The 2,620-nt window shown below is 40.3% G+C and overlaps 1 protein-coding gene across 1 annotated transcript; it reads right to left on the minus strand.

The window, feature by feature from the left end:
• Positions 1–627: 627 nt before the first annotated feature.
• LOC135202894 (uncharacterized) lies at positions 628–939 on the minus strand. Its single transcript, XM_064232346.1, has one exon. The coding sequence runs from the start codon at positions 937–939 to the stop codon at positions 628–630; it is 312 nt and encodes a 103-aa protein (XP_064088416.1).
• Positions 940–2,620: the final 1,681 nt, after the last annotated feature.

Here is a 2,620-nt window from a genome sequence, read left to right on the forward strand (position 1 = left end):
TCGTTCTCGTTAATGCCATGTTTTCCATAACATATCTACCCCTACACAATCACACCATCTCTTTCTTGGTCTTCCCTTCTTCCTTCTACCCAGCACTTCCATTTCCATCATATGTCTTCCAACATGATGTTCCTCTCTTTGTAACAGGTATCCATACCATCGAAGCCTTACCTCCTGTATTTTCTTTGATATTTCAACTACCTTTGTCGATCCTCTAGTATACTCATTTCTAATCCTATCTTCCCTTGTTACTCCCAACATCCATCTCAACATTCTCATTTCTGCTACATCCATCTTCTTCTCCTCTGGTTTCCTCATACTTGCCGTTTCTGTTCCATATAACATTGTTGGTCTGACCACCGAGCTGTGAAACTTTCCCTTCAATTTCAGAGGAACCTTCTTGTCACAGAGGATCTCTGATGCAGACCTCCAGTTATTCAACCCTGCCTGAATTCGATGTCTCACCTCTTGGTCGATGCTTTCACTATCCTTTAATATGGTGCTCAAGTACTTGAATTTCTGTACTCTCTTTATTTCTTCCTCACCCAGTCTTATGCTATTTTCACCATCCTCAGTAATACTGGAACACATATATTCAGTTTTTGATCTGCTTACTCTCATTCCTCCCTACTCAAGTGCTGCTCTCCACCTCTCCAACCTCTCCTCCAACTCCTCCCTCCCCTCTGAACACAACACAATGTCATCTGCATATAATATGCACCATGGCACTGCTTCTCTAACATCCTTGGACATTACATCAATCACAATGTTGAAGATGAATGGGCTAAGTGCCGACCCCTGGTGTAATCCAACTCCTATCTCAAATCCATCCTTTTCTCCAACACTGCTTCTCACTCTAGTATACACATTCCTGTACATCTCCTGAATAATTCTGACATACTTTTCCGGCAACATCTTCTCCCTTGAACACATCTCCATATTTCTTGCCTTGGCACTCTGTCATGGGCCTTTTTAAGGTCCATGAATACCAGATGCAGGTCTCGTTGTTTTTCTCTGAATTTCTCTACTAACTGCCTTATGCAAAATATTCCATCAGTTGTGCCACTTCCCTCCATAAATCTGTTGCTTCACTATTCTCACTTCCTCTCTCAGCCTACCATCTATTATTCTTTCCAAAATCCTCAACGTGTGAGACATTAGTTTGATACCTCTATAATTACTACATTTCTGGACATCTGTTTACCTTTAAATATAGGTATCAACATGCTTTCCCGCCATTCTTCTGGTATTTTTTCTTGTTCAAATAATTTTACCATCAGATCATACAAGATGTCTACAACATCCTCTCCTAAGGCTTTCCAAACTTCGACTGGGATTAAGTCAGGTCCCGTTGCCTTCCCGTTCCTCATTCTTTTTAAGGTTCAATCACTTCATCCCTAGAGATCCCCATTACCATTCCCATGTTTACTTATCCATCCTCTCTTACAAGTCTTTCATTTTCTTCATTTAGCAGTTGCTCGAAATACTATTTCCATCTTTTCAGGATGTCTTTTTCCTTTTGTATGAAAGTCCTATTCCTATCTTTCATTAGCTTAATATGTGTGATGTCCTTCGTTCTTTTATTTCTTACTTTTGACAGTTTGAGCATCTTACTCAAACCTTCCTCGAATTCCAGTTCATTAAAAACCTCTCCATATGTCCTTGTCTTAGCTTGAGCTACCACCCTTTTTACTTCTTTGTTTCTTTCTCTTAATCTTTCTCTGTCCTCCTCCAGCTGTGACTCTTCAGATTTCTTATTTGCATCCCTTTTACTTCACCCATCTCCTCCCCCCACCACCAGCTCTCCTTTTCCTCCTATACTATTCCAGATGTTTCCTCTAGTATCTCCTTTCCATGTCTTCTGATCACTGATGCATTATGCCTCCACCATTCTCCCACATCTTCAATTCCCAGATCAACATCTCCCAGCACTCTTCTCCTTAACTCTCTCTTCTTATCATTATTCCTCCCTAACAATTTATACCACTTGATTTTCTTTGCCCCATTTGTTTACATTTTCTTTTCTCTTTTCATCTTCAAATTCATACAAAGGAGCCTATGTTGGGGGGCCACGTGGTCACCTGAGATAACTTTACAATGCCTAACTTCCAACAGTCTTGATCTATTGTAAAGGAGGAAATCTATTTGTGTGCATCTACCGCCACTCCTGTATGTTATCAAGTGCTCCCTCTTCTTTTTTGAAGAACGTGTTCACTATTGTCATATCAAAAGACACAGCAAAGTCTACTATACTCTTTCCTTCTTGGTTTCTCTCCCCGATCCCATGTCCTCCATGCACCCATTTAATTACATCAGTTTCATATCCGACATGTCCTTTAAAGTTCTTGCATTACCTCATTCATTTCATTCCAAAAACAGCTCTTTTCTTCCTCTCTACATATCTTCACTCTCATAATGCGGTCATTCTTTCTACTCACTTCTGTCACTGCATTCTTCATTTCCCCCAACAGCACTACACCAATGCCATTCTTACCTTCCTCATTTGCTCAACTATAGATTAGCTTGTAGCCATCCCTCAGTTCTGTGGCTTTATTACCATTCAATCGAGTTTCCTCCACACACAAAATATCCACTCTCTTTATCCTCATCTAATTTGCCA

Source organism: Macrobrachium nipponense, chromosome 33 (assembly GCF_015104395.2).
Source record: "Macrobrachium nipponense isolate FS-2020 chromosome 33, ASM1510439v2, whole genome shotgun sequence".
Lineage (NCBI taxonomy): Eukaryota > Metazoa > Arthropoda > Malacostraca > Decapoda > Palaemonidae > Macrobrachium > Macrobrachium nipponense.

What these genes read in the sequence shown, in the direction of transcription:
- LOC135202894 (XM_064232346.1), bottom strand. Translation starts at nt 939, where the DNA reads ATGGAGATGTGTTCAAGGGAGAAGATGTTGCCGGAAAAGTATGTCAGA.